We start from the raw sequence: 18711 nt of genomic DNA, 5'->3' as shown, positions 1-18711 counted from the left end.
GCCCTTGGAACCTAAATTTTTCTGTGATTCAGTTTGGGCCTAGTGGGGTGCTAAACCAAAACAAACCCAAAAAAACCAAAATCACCCACAGATGTGATGCCTCTTTTGCCTGTGATAAACCCACAGTAAATGAAAGAATTAATTAGTGGCTGTGGCTATATAACATGCACTTTGTTAAAAAACAAGAGAGAAATCTTTCACAGTGTTTACTTTGTGATGTATGTACTTTTTCTATATTGAATTAAATGAAGTGAGATTTACAGACTTTGTCAGATTTCTTCTTATTTAACATGTGCAAAATCCTGGATCAAAAATTGGAGTTTATTGTTATTTGCTTGTAATTGCCTGGTTTAGCCTCAGGTTTTAAGACCTGCTAATCCTGCAAGGAGGAGATTCTTTTTGGGACTCGTACATTCAAGACTGACTGGCCTTAAAGATAATTTACTGTGACTCCTTTGGAAGTAGGGTTCCTTGATTTGCTTCAGCAAACTGGGAAGGCAACACTTCCCACTTTTGCCTTCAGTTCTGTAGCATTTGTGTATTAAAAGAGGACTTTGGCCTCTCACTTCAAAAATATTTTTTTCCTTTCTTTAAAGAGGATGAATACCTGATAAATGGCTTGCTTATAAAGTGAAATGAAAGCAACCACATTTTGTGAAATCTGTTTTAAAACATTGATTACCAAGAATTGCAGTGAGTATTTGACCATAGAGAAAGTGGGCCTTACCAAGGAGGTTTTTTGTCTTGTTAAACCTCTCCTTATTAAAAGCAGTAACCTCAAAACTCACTGCTGTTCTGAAAGTATAGTAAAGAAAGAGGACCTGTTTGTGTCTAAAGGTTCATTGGGATGCAGCACTATGATAAACTAAACGATATTCAAGTTAATTGGTAATTTTACATCTTCTGTTTGCATCTGACTCTTACTTCTGTTTAACCCACTTAATAAATAAAAGTGAAGCATAACGGCAGTAACAGAATGTTAGGATTTTATTAGCTAAATTTTCTCATAATGAATAGTATTGCATTAATGCTGAAAAGTCAGAGCATGGGGTAATAAGGAAAAGTGTGAATTTAACACAATTTCCTGTTTCAGCTACTGGACAAACACACTTCATACATCACCTGCCATGTAGCTGATGTATTGACCAATATTGTATTTTGAAGGTTTGAATTCACTTCTTACTGACATACCAGAAGTCTTGGGCAGCCTAAATCCAGTTTCTCTGTTAGTCTCAGTCTGGCTGATTGTCATAGACTACCATTGTAATTTTCTAAAATGAGACAGACTCCTGGGTGTTGGTGTGGCACTGTCTTCAACTAACAAATGTATTTCTTGGTTATTCATGCTGGTTTCGAAATTTTTAGTTGTAATTTTCAATGATCTCTTGTATTCTTTAAAAAAAATAAAATTGAAAGGTCATCACTTTAGCAGTAATATTTTGCTAGTTTCAGAGATTTTTATGATGAAGTGGCTCCCACTTTTACATTCTAGATATAAGTACTAGATACAGATACTAAAGAATTCAGTCATCTATTTAATTGTGTGGTAGCTCAGTTGACCTTACTCTTTGCCATCTTTTTCACTACTAGTTTCATCTTGACCTTTTCTCAGTTGTCATTCTCGATCCTGTACTACATCCTTTTCCCTAATACATACACATGCTAGTGTAGCCTTCCACGAAAGCCATCCAAACTCAGCAGGGAAATTCCAGCCTCCCTCTTCAGCTGTTTTATGGGAGGAAGCCCAGGGTGGGAATATGAAGGGGGTAGGGGGATGGCCAAGTCCTGCAGCGTCTTTTGATGGTCTGCACTGGAATTGAACCAAAAAAAGTAAGAAAAGCCAGGTTCTCAGGTGTTTGTCTTGGCAAGGTGGTGCTTGTTGGGCTCTGCAAATGTAGGTGGGAGTCTAACCCATGTAGCAAAGGTGGAGAGACCCCGATCACAATTAGAGTTTAGAGGGAAAGGAAGGCAAGATTTTATTTATTTGCATACTAGTTTATAATGACTCTTTGTTTAAAAGAGTTATTTCAATAATAATCATACTAATAAAGCAGACAAAAACCTCTGCAGTTTTGTGGCCCTCTGGAAACTACCTTACAATCCTCAAAACACCTTCCTGGTAATAACCCATCTGGCATACTATGACTTTGATTTTATTTAGTCAGGTTATTTAATTTTTGTTGAACAGATGAGAATATAAAAAAGAACTTGCACAACTTAAGATTCTCTTACATAGTTGAGTCTAGCTTTTGTGGATTGTTTGAATCTGTGCTGTTTACAGTATGGAAGTTGGTAATTCAGATTTTGTTAGGAAATGCCATGGGCGTCTTAGTATTTTATTAGTCCGGAAACACATGGTCTGAAATATGATTATTCCAGATAATATATTCTTGCACTGCTAAATTGATAACAGCTGTTTAAAGTCCAGTGCTATTTCTTTGCAATACGAAATGGCTAGGCTCACATTCTACAGAACGTAATTTTCAATTTTGCTGTTGAGAGCATAGTCACATGAGCAGTAGCAAAGTGTTTAGAATGAGTCTAAACACTTTACATTTGTTGATGTTTCTCTCCAGCCCGTATTAAGGTACAGTAAGTCTGTAATCTCTGTTACTGCATTCATTTCTGTCGAATCAAATCACCTCATGGTCTGATACGTGAACATACTTGCGTACTGCCATGGGGAAGACAAGGGATACTTTGTCCAATGCCATAGATGTGTGAGATAGGAAAGAAGCAGACTGTGGCTTGACGAGTGCTTGAATTTAAGTTTCCCAGGATTTACATTGCTATCTGCCAGTATTTTTCTTCTCTTGCCAGTATACAGGAATGCATACGTACTGTCAAAGGGCAGTTTTGTGGGAGGAGAGCTGAGAAAACAAAGATCTGTCTCTGTAAGTTATCTCTGCTGTCGTGCAGGGAGCAGCTTGGAGCAGGAATCTGAACTTCAGATTGTTTTCCCCTCTGAGAAATTGTTTGTCCCCTCCCAAGCTCATGCATCTGAAAGCAAGAAAGTGCTTTCAGCAGAATAAAGCACACAAAGAAAAGAGCTGTTCGTGGAAGAGTGTATGCTTAAAACAGAAAAATAAATTTCAGGTGTTCACTGTATTCCTGTTTGTGGTTAATGTGATTAGGGGAGAGAGGCAACAGAGAGCACCAAAACCGAGATTAGTCATGAAAAGCAAAGCACCAGGTGAGTTCTGAGAGGAGGTGTTCAGAGAAGGAAGGTGCCTGAAATTTGTGAAGAAATACAGTACTTCAGAAATGCATAGGGCATTGTGGATTGATGGAGGACCTGAGGGGATTAGGCAGAAGTGTGCAGTTTAATTTCAAAGGTCTCACATGTTAAGAAATAATAAGGTTTTTTATATAATCTGGACACATCGGTGATGTGCAGAAATTACTTGATTTAATGTACTCTCCTGGGCACGTTTCATTTTAAGCCATAATGTTGTCTTGCTGACTTAGACTCTCCCAACTTCACATGTGCAATAGGTTTGTGATTATTTTGTAGCGTATACTACAGTGTAATGTTTCTGTGCATTTTTATGAGTTCCAGTTTTCTACTGTGGCCATGGTTATGTAAAAGTGTATCTATGTGTTTCTCCATCACATGGAGTATGTAGGCACTATTAATATTTACGCAGTGGCATTGAGAAGCTCACTATACGATTTTTACACAAATTAATAACTGCGTTGGTAGCAGGAAGTAGGGGAGGGGAGTAGATTGCAGAAAAAAAGATATATTTTGCACATAGATTTCAGGATTTTTTTTAATTACAACTGTGTACCAAGTTTGACCTTGCCACAGATACAGGTTTGAATCAAGTTTACTAGTTTGGAGAGAGATGCCATGTGAAATACCTGTGTTTGGAAAAACTACAACTAAGATTTTTATGAGCAGCACCTTGCCGTAATCCACTGAAACACTGCTTACTCTCCCTTACCTGCCACCAACATGCTGGTTTGGATGAGAGTAACTTTTATGAAGTTAAATACACGCAGCTAGTCCTAGCCTTTCCCCTTCCCTTCCCATCAACAGCAGAATTATTTTTTTAAAGGGACATGTAGAGGTAAAAGCATGATTCTGCAATTCATTGATGTTGGAAGTTTCTTCTCAGTTGTAACATTCTGCAAGTGAAATCTCATTCGACTAAATATATTAAAATTATAATTCCTCTCTTTTGCAAACACATAGCCAGTGTTCCTGATATTGAGTGTGCCACAAAGAATTGGAGTATTATATTATGTTTCACTAAAAGGTGGTTAAAACCAAGTAATAGAAGCAATACTGCAGTAAGTTCTAGTGATGCATCAGCTCAGTACTTCCTGGCAAAAACATACAGTATGTTGAAGTAAAATACACAAATACTGGGTAACATAACAAAGCAATACATAAGAATACAGTATCACTGTGAAAGCTTTATAGTTACTATGTCCAGTTAACATACTTGAAACATTTATCTTGCAAGTTTCTCAATAAAAACTAAGTTTAGATTAAATTACTGTTCCACAAATGCTTGGGGTTTATGCACTAATGTAGAGAAATAGGAACTGTTTCGTTTACATGGTAAAAGACTTGGGTGTGTAGCCCTGGAGCTTTCTTATAATAGTGTCTAATTTTAACTTTGCTTTGTACTACTAGATTTTAATTTGCAGTCTAGAAATCAGATGAAAAGCAGCCCAGGTCCAGTAACCGACAGTGGTGATGAAGTTAGGGATACTGGATTAGCGTTACTGCTAGATTACTCTGGTCTTGTTGAGTCACATGCCTGAAAATTGATGTAACTTTTCAATGGATATTTACGTTCTTAAGAGTAATTAAATGCGACTTTTTCTAGGTTGGGACATGATTTTGTGAACAAGGGATGATTGAAGATTTTAATACAACTGTTGACTCTAGAAAGGTTCTAAATGTTTATTTGACTCTGGAAAGCCCTCTGACATTTCTGCAGTACTTCTAAACATTAAGAAACTGCACAAAAAGATGAAAACGATTTAGTATAACTTGTATTTCAACAAATTGACAAATCAGTTGTGCACTTCAGTAGTTTAGCATCTCATCTGGGAGAATAAGGCAGCTATTTCTGAACAATTTTAGATTCGTCTGCTGAGATTGTATAGGGGACTTTTTCCTGAAACACATTATCTACCTTCTTATATCTGATGTAATCTTTTGAAAAAAATTAGTGCAGGTAATAGAAATACCTAACTTGAATATGTATAGGGTAAAAGAATATCAAAATTGCTAGCAGTTGCTTTCAGTGGTTGCTAACCTGCATAGTACTGGATATATTATAACTAAAGTATTTCTGTTATCTTTCCTTTTCTTAGGAGACGTTGATCCAGCAGCAAGCGTCATTTCATTAGGTCCTGTATCTCTGATGTTGTGGATAGTGGAGTTCTCCAGTGATTAAATGAGAGCAGTGGACACATCTCAGCATGTCAGTCTAGAGCGTTCAGAATCAAAACCTGGGACAGGCTGGGGCCATGGGGCAGAGACAACAGCCTCCCCTCTTCCCCCCCAAATACACACAGAACAAGTGGAAGCTTCCAGTCATGGCCTACCAAAAAAAAAAGAAAAAAAAAAAAGAAAAAAAATAAAAGGAAAAAAAAAGCTTTTTGTAATGGGAACCACATTGAGGGTTAATCTTTTTGTAAGAGCAGAAGTAAATGAATGAGATGGTTAACTTGACTGGTGAGCAGCTTGGTGAAAACAAAGATCAACCTGAAATTCAGATAAATCACACTGGAATGGAAAAGGTCTTGGACAGCTCAGTATGTGGGAGAACAGAGTTCTAAACTTGGCGCAAGTTACGTTATCTCCGAATCAAGCGCTTTGTGTTGGAAGGATATTCCTTGGGGGCTGCAAATCTACAATAGAAAAATGTAGAACAAACAGTGAAATCTAAAAGAAACCCCTGACAAGTAGGTTAACTTATCAAACACTCCTCAGCAATACAGGTTTTGGTTAAGGAATAGCCTTTTGCTGCCAGATGAGCAGGAAGGAGGAGGTGGGAAGGTGTGAAAAACTTAGAGGCAAGAAGGTAAAATATCTGTTGAGGTTTAAAATAGAATGTGAAGTTGATTAACACAGGGTGTTGACTTGAACTGCTTGGAACAGCCTGACACCAGCCTAAGGACAGGGATATGGTTGAGCCCATTGTATGTATCATTGAAAACCAAAATGTGCCGGTCAGCGTAACAGAAGGATGTCAAGGAGTGGATCCAAATATTTTTTTGATCTTCATGGGCTGATAAGCCTCTGTGTCTATTGAAACAAACAAAAAGTTTAAAAAACCCACAAGATTTAAGTCTGGAAACAAGTAGAATTTCTATTTTTTCTAAGTAGAAATTGAGGTTTCTTGGTCTGTTTCTGACAATCTGTTATTTATTAGCATAGATTTTTGTTTGCTTTCAGGTAGAGATAGTTAATTGGGTTAAGGAGCTCATCTGTATGTTACTACTAATTTTTTTTCTAGCTCTTTTAAAATCCTTTTTACCACTGTTTTTGGTTTCTGCATGTAGGAAGAGAGACTTGTAAAATGCAACATTTCATACAGAAATGCCGCCCGATCTTCACCAGCTTCAGAAATCTGATCTTTGCCAATGCTGCAATAAAGTGTTGTAATTTAGAATTGGTGTCTGTCTCTTTACGTTGACTTTGTCCTTCTGAAACGATGTTTTGAAGAGTTTGTGATATATCATCAGGCTGTAGCTCGGACAAGTAATGTAAAAACAGATGGCATTTTACCAAAGCAGGAGGATTCCTACCCCAAGAAATGTACTGGAAGCACACCTACCAAATGCAAGGTTTTCTTGTTCAGCAAGGAGTTGTGAAACAGGTCATCGTTTCACATCCCATAAGCTGTCATGCTGACAGTGGCTCTGAAAGAAGTGGCTTAACACCACCTTGTCTGCAGCAGCTTCCTGTTGCCCCCTTGGTGTTGTGTGGAGCCGGGGCTTGCTGCAGCCACCTGGGAAACTGAACTGGAAAACTGGCCTACCTTAATTCAAGTGATGTGGTTTGGACAGAAAGATTCAAGGTTGTTGCAATGTGCCTACTTAACGTTGTGTTCTGTAATCACAAATTGAACAGTGGGAGTGAACAAAGTGCAAGCGCAGCTTTAAGTCTGCTTCTCTCATTTGTGCGCTGTAACAGCAGTCAGGGTTGGGAGATGTTCAAATCGTTGGAGCGCATTTTCCCCAAGGACACCTCTGCTCAGGCTGCTGGTAGACAACTTCCAGTTTGCAGAGCGTGGCTTGAAGGTTTTACAATGTCATGTGTAGATGCATTTTGCTAGATTGCTGCCGGATATCATTTAGTAAGGAGGCAAGTATCCTGAAAGTGTACAGTCACCTTAAAAACCCCACGTTGTCACAGTTGTTTGCAAGTGTCCCTGTGCTTGGAGAAGGTCCTTCACGTGGCATGGCTGTGGGATGTACCTGCCCTACAAGGAGGAGTACATTGTGGGAAGGCCAGGTCTTCGTTTCAACTGTTTATTTTCCTATGAATTTTTTCCACATAAAATTTATGGGTATGTTTATTAATCACATTTGTAACTCTGAGCTCCTCCAGGAACATCTTCTTACGGCAGTATGACTGTATCCAGCGGGCCAATCCAATTTCCACTTCCCTGATGAAAAATACCTACTAATTTGTAATAGCAAATTAAGCATCTAATTGTGGTTCAAACTGAAGTCAGCTTCCTTTTCTGAACATGCTGCTTAGTTTCAAAAGCATTTAATTTATCTGAATTGAATAACTGCATAAACATAAAATGTGAGTTCACCTTAGCTGTTTTGTGTGTGTCAATCTAATGTCTTGGATGGAATTTGGATCGATGGAAATACATTTATAAAATTACTCGCTGAAAACAGTTGGTGGTCAGTTGGGGATTTCCTGGACTTCAGGCTGACCTCAAAAATCTTTTGAAGTTTAATTTCAAAATAAATTATTCTGATGGTATGCTGAATAGAAATCTTATGTCAAAAGTCATTGCGAGTGAAACAATGATGTTTGAACATACACAGCAAAAAAAAATATTTGCATCCTATCTATTCTTTGCTTCTCCGTTGTGCTGGCCCCACAGCCTCACAGATGTGGTGCAGCTAGGTGCCATCCTGCTGCTTGCGGAGCAGTTTTTCCACCCGAGTCACGTACAATTTGTTGCTGTAGGGGTTACAGCACCCCATAGTCATTTTATTTCATTAGATGTCATTGGAATGTCATTTCATTTTATGTCATTAGAATGCTTTGTCATTGTTTAAAGAATATTTAGTTGAAAATGGCGAGGTGAGCAGCCTGCTTTCGGTACAGGAACAGGGAAATAACCTGTATTTTGATCAGTGCTTGTCTTACCTGTGAGTATCGCTGCTTTATCCTGATGACATTTTTATTTTTATTAATGACGTTTTATCTAATATCATAGATTTGTAGGATGGTTTGGGTGGGAAGGGACCTTAAAGACCATCTAGTTCCATTCCTCTGCCACGGGCAGGGTCACCTCCCACCAGCCCAGGTTGCTCCCAGCCCCGTCCAGCCTGGCCTTGAGCACCCCCGGGGATGGGGCACCCACAGCTGCTCTGGGCAGCCTCTGCCAGCGCCTCACCACCCTCACAGTAAAGAATTTCTTCCCAGTATCCAATCTAAATCTCCCCTCTTTCAGGTTAAAGCCATTCCCCCTTGTCCTGTCGCTGCAGGCCCCTGTAAAACGTCCCTCCCCAGCTTTCTTGCCGGCCCCTTTAGGTACTGGGAGCTGCTCCAAGGTCTCCCCGGAGCCGGCTCTGCTCCAGGCTGAACCACCCCAGCTCTCCCAGCCTGGCCTCACGGCAGAGGGGCTCCAGCCCCCTGAGCATCTCCTCTTTGCCTGGAGTACGGTGACCTGCAGGTGCACCAGGTCACTGGGGGAATCACACCAAGTTCAAGGTGTGGCATTGTTCGATGAGAGAGAGGATGTTCCTCCAGGAATGTTTCTCAAGGGATGCTAGTTAAATATGCTCTTGCAAAGAGTATTTCTAGAGCAGTGTTCCTGAGCATGCATGGAAGTAGTTAAATCTAGGAAAGCATACGTAGATGGAGAAATTCTTTCTTGCATAAAAGATTTCTGTTATCGTTCTCTGGAAAGAATTTGGACTAAAGTCAGGTCTGGATATTTGAAGTTGTGCCTTCACAGATGTGAGGCTTGTTGAGCTGGCTTGCTGACAACCAGAAAGTGTGTTGCATGATGGTACTTCATATATTTTTTCTGTGGCTTTGGTGTTAGATGGTAATCTCTCTTCCTGCAGCTCTCAAGCCCCCAAAGCTCAGGGCAGGGGCTGGGGAAATGAAGGCCTTCCCACTGGAGGAGATCAGGTTTGTGACCAGCTGAAGAACCTGAACATATGTAAGTCCATGGGACCTGATGGGATGCACCCTGGGGCATCCCAGAGGCTGGAGCCCCTCTCCTGTGAGGACAGGCTGAGAGGTGGGGTTCTTCAGCCTGGAGCAGAGCCGGCTCTGGGGAGACCTTACTGCATCCCTTCAGGATATAAAGGGGGCTTCAAGAAAGCTGGAGAGAGACTTAGCAGGGCCCGTAGTGACAGGACAAGAGGCAGCAGTTTAAAAGAGGGGAAATTTAGATGAGGTATCAGGAAGAAACCCTTCCCTGTGAGGGCGGTGAGGCGCTGGCAGAGGCTGCCCAGAGCAGCTGTGGGTGCCCCATCCCTGGGGGTGCTCAAGGCCAGGCTGGACGGGGCTGGGAGCAACCTGGGCTGGTGGGAGGTGTCCCTGCCTGTGGCAGGGGGGTGGACTAGGTGATGTTTAAGGTCCCTTCCCACCCAAACCATTCCAGGATTCATGGGGCATCACTTGGAAGGCTGTTGAGCTGAGGTACTGTGTTGGTCCTTGCTCCAGGATGGAGCCGAGGTGGCTGGGAAGCTCTTAAATGGGAAAGTGGTGGGTTCACTGGGAATGTCCATAATCACAGGCAACACCTTGAACTCCAGCTGGTGCTGTCTGCTCTCTTTCTCTACCATTGCAATGCTGTAATGTGATAAAAGAAGAAAAGATCTTTTTTCTTCCTGACTTGCTGAGTTTTCAGCTATATGTTGCTATAATTTTATTAACTTTCTAGGCCTTCAAAGGGAAGAACTGTTGTCCTCTTTGTTATGGAGCTAAAAATATATACAAGCACATCGACGCACATGCCGCAGTGCACACACACAGAATGTAATTTTATGTATGTTAAGGCTTAGAAAAGTACTTTTGTATTGTGGAGATTGCCTGATTTGCTCAAGTTTTCAGGTTTTTTTGATTTGCCCTTTCCAGCAAAGCAGTAATTGTGGGCTTGGCAGGGGCAGCGTGATGAGAGCTGCGAGGAGTTACGCTGCTGGACTCGGCAGTTTGCTGATGCAGCCTTCTCTGTGCTTGACGTGGGAACACCTTTGACTTCAGTAAATGTGGTGCTGTCGCAAAGTGCTGACTTGGGGAGATCACCCAGGATGGGCTCGGTCAGCTGGCAGCATAGCTTTTCACAGCTCGTCCAGCTGTTCAGCATCAGCACCGACTCAGGACGGCTGTGACCAAGGGCAAGCCATTAGTAGTCCATGCAGGTTGGACCTGAAGGACCAGCAGCACTGGTGGCACCGGCAGCAGTGGCTGCGCTGCCCGAGCAGGGTTGTTGGGCTGCCGTCAGCTACACACTTGTTATCAAGATGGTCATTGTGCTTTTCTGTCAGAGGGGTATAAATTAAAGTAGATGAATGAAACAGTGAGTAAAAAACTGTGATAGTTACTATTACCCTCAAAATGCGGTGCTGTTGACCACATATCCTAGCCAGGTGAGTGAATATTTTCAAAATAAATATGATAATAATGATACCACAAGCCTGTTGTTGCCCCTTAATAAATATTTTTTTTTCCCTTCCTTTTCAGCTTCACCACTAATTTTTTCCACACTGAGGTTTTTCCTCAGCCACACGCCATTCTGCCCCGCTGAAGATGCTCATCTGAGATGACGCTTCATAGTCTCCTCTCAGAACTCAACTAGAAATAGCTTTTTTCCAACCACTGGTAAGGAGATCCCAATGTGCTGGGAGCAGGAAGCTATTTTGGGCAGGAATCAAACAAGTGAGTAAATGTCAAAACATTTACTTGTATTGTTTGGATTATAAAGTTTGCTTTTAAGTTATTGTTGGGGTATGATTGTGCCATTAAAACACTTGGTGTTTATCTATGTCATTAGAAGAACAAATGGTGTTTTGTTAAAAAGACTCAGTCCTTCCTTCCCTCCCTCCACTATCTGGATCCAAGCCACCAGGCAAATAAAAAAATGGTTCAGACATTTAAAAAGGAGAAAGAAACTTAGATTTTGCTGATGTTTATTTGTTCTTTGGCATTTACCTGCAAGAAAAAAGTTCCTGTTGCGTGTGGGATAAAGGAGAGTGGCCTTTTCTGCTGGAAACAAGTTCAGGGTTGACAGCCCAAGAGCTTGAAAACGTTGTTGTATTTATCTCTGAATTGTCTGCAATTTTTTGGTAGTACCTCAAGGTTGTCTTGGTAAGGACACCCACGTCGCATTCTCACGAATGGGTTTCACAGCCCGAATACTCGTGAGGACCAGGGAAATGATCTTGAATACTGGTGATGCTCTTCTCCACTAAAGGTACCGTGCAGCCCTAGGGTCAGCAGTGCGATGAGAAAGCCAGCGGATGCCTGTATTTTGGGTCACATGGCTGTGGTAGGTACCTGGCTGCGCGCTCTGCTCCATCCATTTGGTGTAAGTGATTGAAGTTTTGGGAAACTTCTGACTTTGGGAAACTACTGATTTTATCTACACGGTGTGAAATCCTTGGCGCTATGTTTGTCCCCAAGAAATAACACCGCTGGCCTGTTCTTGATAGATTACCCAATATGTTAAGGCTGGTTTCATTGCTCAGCTCTGTTTGCAGCAGATACTTGTAGCCAGTTCTCCTCTTGCCATCGGATCCCCCTTGGTAACACGGGGATGGTTTTTGTGGTGGCTTGTCCTAATGGGCTGTCCTTCCCCGCATGGCCCAGGGCCATTCCCGTGTGCTGATTGCCTGAATGCATTTTTATCACTGGCCTTCCAGGCATGACTGCAGGGTGTTCTCTCTGCATCTAAGAAGCTGTATGGCTAAACCTGTTCATGCTGCTGTGTCCTAGGCAAGCTCCATCACACCTGGTGGCTGTTTGGCCACCCCCACTCCTCTGTCCATGTAGGCATCCTGGCAGTGACAGAGGTGAGGACCCTTGTTTCAGGGTAGACAGAGCTTGTTGTAGGAATTCACGTCATCTCACTTATGTATTTAGACCGCAAGTTTCCTTCCCAGACACTGGAACTTGAGCTCTGTGTGCGTGAGAAGGGGTTCCCTCTGTGTACTGCTCTTCCTCAAAATAGGAATTTGAACTGGAAGAAGAAGACCTTAAAATGCAGAAAGCTCCATGGAAGCACCACCAAAGGTGGTGTGAAACAGTCAAGGAGTGATGCTGTAAAGAGTGATGTTTTGTTTCCTGCCAGTTCTGTGAAAAAAAAAAAAAAAAAAAAAAAAAAAAAAGCCCTCTGGTACCCATGAAGTCTCATACAGATGCAAAATTGCTCAGGTCCTACTTCTTGCATCTACCAGGTGCCTGAGTGTGGAAATCAGCTGAGATGTCTACACTGTGTAGAAGGCATCAAAGTCCTGCTACAGCTGGTGGAGATCAGATCAGTGAAGCCTCAGCAGCTACTAGGTGTCTTCTTTAGGGTGACTTCAGTCACTGCCTAGGTGTCACGGGTGAGATCTCTGTTGCAGTAGTGGGAGCAGGGTGTCCCACATGTGCATAGCCACCAAAATTCACATCTTCATCTGGAGCTGAGTCCCGTAGGTGACTGAGGCTGTTGGAGGTGTTACCCAAGGCATCTGTGTGGGACTGGCGGATATGATATGGGGCTTGGGGTAGACCTGTGTCCTCCTCCAGTGGTAGCAGAGGCTCAGACAAGGTATGCTAGGGCATGAAACATCTCAAAATACCTGTGAGCAAGCAAATTGGGTTGCTCTGACAGCAGTCAGCTCACTGCGGGAGAAGAAATGCTGAAACAGAGTTAATGAGAGTCTTGATTTTGGTAGCATTAGCCACTACCGTCAGCTGCGCCTCCGCTGCCAACAAGGACAAGCCTGTGCAAGTACAGGAGTTGGGGATACCCAAGCAGCCTGCTCAGGACTGTAGTTTTCCGCCTGCTGTTCCTAGTTCCTAGGGCTTGCAGCCACCACTCAGTCCCTTAAAAGCCTCTTTTCTGGTTAATTTAGTTAAATCAAATTTAATCAAAAATCCCCATTTTGGAGATAGGTGCTAATTTCTGAACCCTTGGCTTCCTTCTTGGGCAGCTCCTGATCGAACATAGCAATGCCACGAAACGGCAGTGAGTGAGGGACTGCAACAGCCTCTCCCGAGCCAGAGGATGCCCTGAGAGAGCCAGCTTCAGAAACCCTTCGCACCGGCAGGGCCAGGATGCTGCGCGCACTGTGCCTGCCTGGTGTCGGGGCTGCCGCTCATCCTTGCTTGCATTTCTTCAGGGAACAATTGCTGGAAGCCCCTCCGGCTGTGATGGGAAGTCCACATCTGCTCTACGAGGAAGAGCTGGTCCTGGCTGCAGAGCTCCCCTGTGTCTCAGTGTCACTGCCCGGCTGAGCTGGTCATCCTCCTTGCTGCGCCAGTATCCAATTCTTAAAATTAGGTATATTATAGATGTATAGATATACATACATGCACACACATACATCTCTCGTATGTCTGTTTGTAGCAAGCTAAAGATCAGGTGTTCTCTCCCGGGAAGCAAGAATTGAATGCATCGGTAAGGCTTTTATAACTGCCTGAAGAGAGGTTTGGTGCTTAGGCTGTATTAATCCAGTAAGTGGTTATTAAACTGCTATGAGTTGCATCCCTGGAGTGACAGAAATGAAGCCCAGGTAACCTAGTAGTGAGAGGGACTTTTCTTATCTCTGCTCTGGGAAGCTTTTCCTGTGGTGGTGGGGCTATGGCTTCCTCCTCAAGCCTGTGGCAGGAAGAACCCTCTCCTGGGAGGAAGACCCATCGGTCAGCCTGGTCAGGAGGAGCAGTCTGCTTCTTTATGAGAATTCAGCCAAGCTGTTCCAGGCAGACACCAGTTCCTTATCCCTTCTGCGGCAGCCTTTCTTTTCCAGTGGAAAGACGGATGCAACAGCAGGACTTAGACAAACTCTCCCTTTCTTACTGTAACACCTGAGAGGTGTAATCGTCGGTGGTTTATTATTCAGGTGGGTCCCAAATCCCAAGCCCTGTGAAACTAGGGGTTTATTACTAGCTGTGAGTCCTACCTAACGTAAAACCAAACCAGCTTTTGGTTTCAGGGAAAGCATCGCTGTTGCCTGCAGGGTGACACGCCGCAGAGGAAAGTCTGTTCTTGGCACAGCCAGTGCAGAGCCCGGGCATTTATTACAGGATGTAGCAGGAACTGCCGTGCTGGGCACACAGTGCCTATTTCCTGGGCTTGAGCATGCTGGAGAACTCATGCCATAAATAAAATTTAAACCTAATCATGCAAGGTAAACCTGTTTAGGAGGCAGGAAATGTTCCATGGTAATGAAGTTTGTGTCATGAAGCCTGAAGACCCTGTCGATCCTCTACCTTTGTGCTGGCTTGTATATCGGAAATAGAAATGTGCTGACAACTGTTTCCTAAGAAATGAAGAAATACTCTCCCTCCTGCCATGACGGCTGGTAGGAATACTCTTTTCCTTCTGGTGTCATTCCACCCTCTCAGCATCAGCACAATGGGTGGCTTATCTTCGTTAATCACAGTATGAACAACTCATTGCACACGTGAGTCTTAGCTTCCAGGCTGCTGGTTTTTCTCCTGGGCTGGCAAGGAAATGCTACTGAAGTGGTAGGTGTGGTGGTGGGAGAGGCAGGGTGATTCAGGATTAGTGTATAAACCTGGCAACCCAAAGGTCAAGCTCATCTCTGCTCTTTTTTTCGTGGCTTAACATCATTGTCCTTGTTTCCCAGCTGGGAAACGCAGCCCTTGCCCTTCCTCGTGGGGACGGATAAGCCAGCAGAGAACAGATAAAAAATGACACATATTTCTGATGCTTACAATAACAAAAGCTCAGAGTAGAGAACTTCCGTTGAAATGATGGGAAAAAGTACATCACGAACATTTGATGGTGAAGTTGACCTTCCCAAACCTCTGAGGAAATGAGTGATCCCACTACAAGAGCTCTCCGAGGCTGAATCAGAGAGGGAAGTGACTTGCATGGGAAGCCACCGTCAGCAACAGGAGAGGAGTACTGTGACAGCTGCCATTAAGCACAAGCGTGCGCTACACCCAGCAAGAGCTGGGGTCCCCGGAGCCCCGTGCAGCTCCACGCTGGCTCTCCAGCTGGTGAAGGATGCTTGCACCCTGTCATACAGCTGCACTGAGCTCCGTCAGGTCCCTGTTACTCCTGGGCAGGACAAGCCATGGTTTATGGAGATGGGGCCTGTCCTAGGGTCTGTGTGGGGCTTTGGCAGGGAGTGTGGTGATGCTGGGGGGGTGGATGTGAGCTTACTGGGAGAGCCTGGCTGTAGTTTTCTGCATAAACTCACAAATACATGTGTGGTGTTCAGCAGTACCCGCTAAGCTGGGCTTTCCCCTGGTCTGGCCGGTCTCTGGCAAAACATCCCTTGACCTTTGCTGGTCCTGTCTTGCTAGTTTCTTGGTCAGGTGCTTTTTCAGTAACTGCTGTAATCTTCCATTTGCAAGCCAGGAAATGGAGAGGAAGGATGTCCTGGCTCCTCTGCTACGGCAGCGCCAGGGGCTGCTCGTGGAAGGTAGACAGCACTTTTCTATGCAATGAATGGCACCAGTTAGCTGCACGTCCTAACCCAGCCTGCCCCAGGTTCCTCATAGCTCTGCATTGGGCTGCTGCTTCACAAATAAAGAAAATTTTGCAATAGATATGGTGAGACAGTCGTTGCCTCCTTCCCCACACAGTGTTTTGCTGGTCAGGTGGCTGCTGCAGCCTGGGGCAGGGACTGAGGCAAGGGCTAGTCTGAGAGCAGGGTGGCCAAGGGGACACCACGGGGGACACTGTACTGGCTGAGCAATCACAAGTGAAGGGACTAAGGCAAGGGGACACCACGGGGGACACTGTACTGGCTGAGCAATCACAAGTGAAGGGACTAAGGCAAGGGGACACCACGGGGGACACTGTACTGGCTGAGCAATCACAAGTGAAGGGACTCAGGCAAACAGCTATGTGTGACAGACCTCGGGCAGCAGCTCAGCAGAGTCCTGGGCTGGCTATGGAACAGGCTTTGGAAATTGGAGCTGCACCCTGATTCAATGGTTGAGCGAAGGATTTTATGTCTGTCTTCTAAATTCAAACCTTCAACATACATGCCAGGTTTTATCGGGAAAGGGAACTATACTTTAAAAAAAAAAAATGATGAGGGGTGGAACCCCCAAAACCTTGGGCTTGCTTTGTCCCTCCGGTGAAGACACTGTAACAGCTGCATTTCTTTGTGACACAGAGACACCCATCTGAGAAAATAATGGTTCTAGGATAACAGTGCCTCAGCAGCTCCGGGGAACCTCTCCCAATTAGTTTGACTCCTGGGGCTCCACGAGACATTCATGAAAGCTCAGGGCAGGTGCAAAGGCTCACGAACAAGAAGGACATTGAAACCGAGTTGCTTCTCCAAGCCTGCCAGCTGGTTCCTCGTGCCTGTTCAGTTTAATCCTAAAGTTACTAGAAGCCTCTTCTGGTTTTCTTTATTTTGCCGGTTGCAAGTAGCAGCAGGTAATTATGGCCCAGTGGAAAAATCCAAAGGCTGAGAAGTATTGACCAGCCCTATTAACAAAAATAATCTTTCCTGGCAAAACCCTTGAGACAAGAATGCATCTGACCGTTAGGTGAAGTAGTTGCGGCTGCGCTGACAACTTTTCAAGCCAGGCATTTCCTAACATGGGAGGAGCCACCCCACATGGGAAGAGAGCGGCCTGTTTTGAAGGGAAAAAAGATGACCAAACAAAAACAAAACACACAGAGAAGGGTGTGTTCCCGTGGAAGGGGTTGGCTCCATCTAGTCTAAGGACCCTCCTTACCTCAGGGGAGAAGTTATTTATAGTTTGGGAGTCAGTAACGTGGGGAAGACTCCACTCCTCTGCCTTTGCCTCTGCATGATGCAGGGATTACCTGGGAGCAAGACCCTGGGCAGGTGGAGGGGTGCGTGCGAGAAGTGATGCACTAAAAGCTTCTCATCGAACTGGCTGACAATGTCCCTCAGGGGCAGCCCTGAAGGGCCACAGGGCCCAGGCAGGCTGGATGTGCTTCAAGAAGGAAATCCTAAAGGCAGAGGAGTGGGCTGTCCCCACGTGCCGAAGGACAAGCCGGCAAGGAAGGAGGCCGACCCGGCTGCACAGAGCTTTGGGGGGAGCTCGGGGGAGGGGGGGGGGGGAGGGGAAAGGAGAGTTTGTGGCCTTTGGGAGAAGGGGCAGTCAGCTCGGGGGGCTGCAAGGGTGTCATGAGGTTGTGCAGGGAGAAAGTGAGAAGGGCCAAGGCGCAACTAGAACTTCATCTGGCCACTGCCATAAAAGACAATAAAAAGTGTTTCTATAAATACATTAGCAACGAAAGGAGAGCTGAGGAGAATCTGCACCCTTTACTGGATGCGGGGGAAGCAGCGACACAGGCTGAGGCAGAGGCTGAGGTGCCCAGTGCTGCCCTTGCCCCAGTCCTTAACAGTCAGAGCAGTTGTTCTCCAGGCACCCAGCCCCCTGCGCTGGATGGCAGGGATGGGGAGCGGCATGGAGCCCCCGTAATCCAAGGGGAAATGGTCAGCGACCTGCCACACCACCGAGACACACACACGTGTACGGGGCTGGATGGGATCCACCCGAGCGCACTGGGGGAGCTGGTGCAAGTGCTCACAGGGGATCGGGCCCCGCCAGCGTGGGGCTGTGAGAGGCAGGTCCCAGTGCTGGGGTGACAGTTGGATCTGAAGATCTTAAGGGTCTTTTCTAATCTCAACGATTCTACTATTCCAAGATCACACCTAAGGGAGCGTCCATATCTACACACCAAGCTACATACAGAACAGGCATCTACCTACCGTAACCCACATTTCAGCTAGCGGCCAAGCAGTGCTAAGTGAGAGCCTCACCGTGCTGGGTTGAGCACCATGCTGCTGCCTTCCTGCTCCAAGACCCTTCCTCCCCCAGCTCTGCCCTTGTCACTACAGTCATGCAACCTACCAACACGGGCCCCAAGACACCACTCAAACCATTTTCTGTGTGCCTGTTGCCAACCTAGCTGCAGCCGGTGCTGTTCTGACCTCTCAAAATATTAAAAGTAGAATGGTAGAGAAAAAGATTCTTAGATTCTTAGAGCAGAAGAAAGGTTAGAGTTAAATGTGTCTGCATAAAGTAAACACTTTCAAGTTTTTCCACTCACTTCAAATTCACCTCTGCATCATTTAGTGCTGACCTATTAAAGACATCAAACAACATGCTTAGGGTCCAAGTCACTAAGAACAAGTTAGTTGGAGTTATGGGTGCTGTAGGGGCACAGGATACACCTGAGAACTGAACCATCAGGGCTCAGCTTTGCAGCTGCCTCCAGCGCAGCCTGAACAACACCCTGCCACGAGTGGAGTACGCGCTGCTCTGAGCAGTGCTACCCTGGACTCCGGCTCTGCCAAGAATAACCA

The 18711-nt window shown here is 44.8% G+C and overlaps 1 protein-coding gene across 1 annotated transcript in view; it reads left to right on the top strand.

Moving 5' to 3' along the window:
• The window catches only part of UPF2 (UPF2 regulator of nonsense mediated mRNA decay), a 68091-nt gene extending 61453 nt beyond the window's left edge, over window positions 1-6638 (top strand). Inside the window, exon 22 of the mRNA XM_055710666.1 lies at window positions 5335-6638. Coding sequence (XP_055566641.1) covers window positions 5335-5344 — 10 coding nt within the window. The 3' untranslated portion in view covers window positions 5345-6638. The remainder of the gene's footprint in view (window positions 1-5334) is intronic.
• The last annotated feature ends 12073 nt before the right edge of the window (window positions 6639-18711 follow it).

The sequence above is a fragment of the Falco cherrug genome, chromosome 5, assembly GCF_023634085.1.
Source record: "Falco cherrug isolate bFalChe1 chromosome 5, bFalChe1.pri, whole genome shotgun sequence".
In the NCBI taxonomy this organism is placed as follows: domain Eukaryota; kingdom Metazoa; phylum Chordata; class Aves; order Falconiformes; family Falconidae; genus Falco; species Falco cherrug.
The sequence above is the reverse complement of the archived record's forward strand: the minus strand, read 5'-3'. Positions and strand labels throughout refer to the sequence as shown.